At 41.4% G+C, this 4,570-nt stretch overlaps 1 protein-coding gene across 1 annotated transcript in view; it reads right to left on the reverse strand.

The window, feature by feature from the left end:
- PLBD1 (phospholipase B domain containing 1) overlaps positions 1–4,570 on the reverse strand; it is a 56,762-nt gene that overhangs the window by 35,959 nt on the left and 16,233 nt on the right. The window contains exons 4-5 of the mRNA XM_015570173.1: positions 3,179–3,319; positions 2,283–2,427 (exon numbers count right to left, since the gene is read on the reverse strand). Of these exons, the coding sequence (XP_015425659.1) occupies positions 2,283–2,427; positions 3,179–3,319 (286 nt within the window). The remainder of the gene's footprint in view (positions 1–2,282; positions 2,428–3,178; positions 3,320–4,570) is intronic.

The raw sequence follows: 4,570 nt of genomic DNA on the forward strand, positions 1-4,570 counted from the left end.
AAGAACTTCACTGATAAGAAAAGCTAAAGGAGTTCATCACCACCAAACCAGTATTATATGAAATGCTGAAAGGTATCCTTTAAGAAGAGGAAGAGGAAGAAAAAGGTAAAGATACAAATTATGAACAACAAATATGCATCTATCAACAAGTGAATCTAAGAATCAAGTGAATAAATAATCTGATGAACAGAATGTACTGGTGATTATAATAGAATCAGGGACATAGAAAGGGAATGGACTGACTATTCTTGGGGGGGAAAGGGGTGTGGGAGATGCGGGAAGATACTGGACAAAAATCGTGCACCTATGGATGAGGACAGTGGATGGGGAGTGAGGGCAGGGGTGGGGCGGGAACTGGGAGGAGGGGAATTATGGGGGGAAAAAAGAGGAACAAATGTAATAATCTGAACAATAAAGATTTAATTAAATAAAAAATAAAAGAAAGGTGCTTCCTAAATTAGGTACGCATGATACACTGGCTGCAGCCAGGATGCCCCAGTACTTCTAGCCTGCCTGGTCTCAGGGGGCTGGAGGGGGAAGGCAACTGGAAATTCACTGGCCAGGCTTAAGAGCACTGTGGAGGTTATCAGCACCTGGTGTACTTTTGGTGTGCTTTTGACTTCCACAGGACATTTCATGTTAGCAACTTTAGGTGAAACAATTACCCCAAGGGTAAAAGGAAACAGATTTAAAAAGACTGAGCCTATGAAGCTACTGAATTGCTTAAATCCTTTCTAGATTAAGATGGGGTTATTGCCGTAACTGGTTTGGCTCAGTGGATAGAGCGTCGGCCTGCAGACTGAAGGGTCCCGGGTTCAATTCCGGTCAAGGGCATGTACTTGGTTGCGGGCACATCCCCAGTAGGAGGTGTGCAGGAGGCGGCTGATCGATGTTTCTAACTCACTATCTCTCTCCCTTCCTCTCAGTAAAATCAATAAAATATATATATATTTTAAAAAGATGGGGTTATTATAGTAATGCATTTCCTTGGCCGAACCACCTCTATTTGCATGGAGTCAGTTGGGGTTCTGGTGCACACGGAGCATGAGATTGGCTTAGATAAGTCTGGGTGTGCTGGGGACAGTAAATCCTTTTGTAATATTGATGAATGTATCGCAAAGGATTACTGTTGTTCCTTCTATTCCTCTGTGCTGGAGTACAATTTTGGGAGTGCTCTTCTGGCGATTCTTACTAGGTAATTATCCCGCAAGTATTCTGGCTAGGACAACAGGAGCACACAGAAAGTCATAACGAGCGATAAATAGATATGACAGGTGGTTGGTATAACTACCCTACAAGTTACAGATATGTAATTAAAGGTCCAAAGTGCCCAAATCACGTACTCCTTTGACTCTCAGGTGTTTGGTAAGAATTTCCCCCTTCCCTTTGCTCATGATGTTTCCTGAAGAGGTTGCAAATCTGCAATTGAGGGGGAAATTCCAGCTAGCAGATGTACTTTCTTGGGATCAAATAGTGGGTTTTGTTTTTTTCTTGAGAAGTTGGAAGACCTGGAGACACTGATCTTCACATGGTTGGTGACCACAGTCAGTGGGAGCTGAGCAGTTGGCCTCCTTTCCAGTAATAATAATATTAGTCTTATCTGTATTGTATTTATCTTGTCAGTGTCACATTTATAAGCTTACACATTCATTCAACAAAAATGTATTAAGTACTAAGGGTGCACACACTAGGTTAGGTGCTGTGCATACTGCTATGAATAAGAGAAGCAGAGACAGATCCTCAAGGAGATAAGGGGAGCAGGATCTGTCTTGCTCATCTTTGCTTCCACAGCAGAGCATAGAAAGAGCCTTGTACATAATAAATAACTCAGTTGCATTTGTTGAAGTAATTTTTGTCAACTCTATTAACTAAGCTTATGTCATTCTATTTATTTTTATTTTTTAAAAATATATTTTTATTGATTTCAGAGAGCAAGGAAGAGGAAGAGACAGAAACATCAATGATGAGAGAGAATCCTTGATCGGCTGCCTCCTGCATGCCCGCTATTGGGGATTGAGCCCACAATCCAGGCATGTGCCCTGACTGGGAATCAAACCTCTATTTCCCAGTTCATGGGTTGACACTCAACCCCTGAGCCACACCGGCTAGCCTATGTTATTCTATTAAAAAAGCATTAAAGCCATATTTCTTCAAAAAGCATTCTGAAAATTAAATTTCATTAATGTTTATTAACCACTAAACACTTCTCCCATTCCAGTTACTTTGAATCACCAGGGTTTCATCCTGAAATAGTACTCAGATGTCCCTCTAAATTTATTTACCTGGGTAACTGCTGAAAGAGAGGCGAATACTGCTGGTGTTTTTATCTTTGATGTTGAAGTCCCAGTGTTTATATATCCTGAGCATGGCTGCATATGTGTACCAGCTTGAGTGAGCAAAATAGATGTTCTCAAATCCAGGAAGAACCTATAGTCAGAATCACAGTGAATGATATAGATAACTGACTACAAGTAACATACAGATATTTGTCATAAATGATTAACACAACTGTGACACAAAATTGACACCATCCTATACAGCAGCAGTTCTCAACCTGTGGGTCGCGACCCCTTTGGGGGTCGAACGACCCTTTCACAGGGGTCACCTATATACATCCTGCATATCAGATATTTACATTAAGATTCATAACAGTAACAAAATTACAGTTATGAAGTAGCAATGAAAATAATTTTATGGTTGGGGGTCACTACAACATGAGGAACTGTATTAAAGAGTCGCGGCATTAGGAAGGTTGAGAACCACTGCTATACAGTAAGTGTACAGGGAGATATATATATTGATAACTGATTACAAGTGAAACAAGTGTACAGGATATGTCAATTCAGGTGTCTATTGCTATATTTATTACCGGAAATTAACCTTTAATGTGCACAAAAAAGACTCTGAGCTAGCATGCTAAATGGAAGATTCTGGAAAGTGGGAGTGGCACGTACATACAGCATGGGAAGAATGGTGGAAGAAACAGAGGTAACATCACGTACAGCCAATTCCCTCCATCAGTTCCTTCTAGTTCTTAAAGTCCACAATAAAGGAACCCATGAGCTGATCTATAACTACAGCCCTAGCAGTGATGAGATGTTGACACACTTGGGTGTCATACAGAAAAGTCTGTGTGGACCAGAACCAGGAAAAAGAGAAAGGCTGTTGTGTGTCTCACCTTGATAAGAGCAGAGCAGTGTCCCTGGTCCCATCTCTTAAAAACATCCAGGCTGGAGTTTTTTGTGTGAGAGAATGAGGGAATCAGATCCAACAGATCTCCAACAGCATTCAGGAACTGAATCTGGAACAGGGACATGGGCTGGGAAAAGACAGAGCGTGCTCTTAACACTGATTTGTGACAGGTGTCATTTTCTATTGTTTCTCTTATTAGGAACCCATTAAATCATTCCTTTGTGAAGGGTCTCTAATGTAATAGGTGCACTAGATTTTATTATAAATGATGATTTTCTTAACGTTATAGCCTATGAGGTATTTTAGCATGTTTTAATATCCTCAGTCTGGGGAGATTCTCCCAAGACAGCATGCCTCTCTAGGTTTTTTCAGTCTTGGCACTAGTGATAATAATTCTTTCTTGGGCGGAGGTAAGGGGGACTGTGCATTGCAGGATGTTTAACAGCATCCCTGGCCTCTAGCCACTACACATCAATAGTACCTCCTAGTTCTGACAACCAAAACTGTCTCCAGGCATTGCCCAATATTCTCTGGAGGGAAATCGCCCCTAGCTGAGAATCACTGCTTTACAGTAAAAACAGTCAACTAAGATGCTTTTGATTCTGTGTTCAACATATAACTGACTTGACAGCATTAACCCTCAAGCAATGATCAGACTTGAACAGGAACTTTGTGCTAACTAGACAGCATTGCTCCAGCAAGATTCAATCACCAGAGTAGCCCAGGGCTGGGCATCTACATACAAACTGGTTTTCAGGAACAGGTGGTGGGGAGGACAAACATAAAAGACATTTTAAACAAAAAACAAAAACAAAAGTCCCAATCTAATTATTTAACTTTAAAAATTATAGGATCTTCACTGATTTTAAAAAAAATCTTTATTGTTTGGGGGTGGGGACGGCCTGGGAGAGGTCAGTGGGAGGAAAAGGAGACTTATGTAATACTTTAAACAATAAAGAATTTAAATTAAAAAATATTGTTGAGAGTATTACAGATATCCCCCCCACCACCACCACCACCATTGCCTCCCTCCACCCAGTTCCTGCCCTGCCTCAGGTCTTCAACACCCTATTGTTTGTGTACATAGGAAATAAACATCCTATCTAATAATAGACAAACATGGTAATTAACCATACCTTTACTATGCCTCCCCCATTGGCTAATCAGCAAGATATGCAAATTAACCCAACCAAGATGGTGGCCGGCAGTCATGCCGCTGAAGCGAGCAGGAGGCTTGCTTGCTCCAGTGATGGAGGAAGCCAAGGTTCCCCGCCTGCCACGGCCCGGCTCTGAGCTCTGAGCTCCGAAAGCAACAAAGTTTCAATTATAGAAGCTAAACAAACCCTAGATACCTGCTTTCAGCAGGCCGTGGCCTCAG

Source organism: Myotis davidii, unplaced genomic scaffold (assembly GCF_000327345.1).
Source record: "Myotis davidii unplaced genomic scaffold, ASM32734v1 scaffold205, whole genome shotgun sequence".
NCBI classification, from domain to species: Eukaryota; Metazoa; Chordata; class Mammalia; order Chiroptera; family Vespertilionidae; genus Myotis; species Myotis davidii.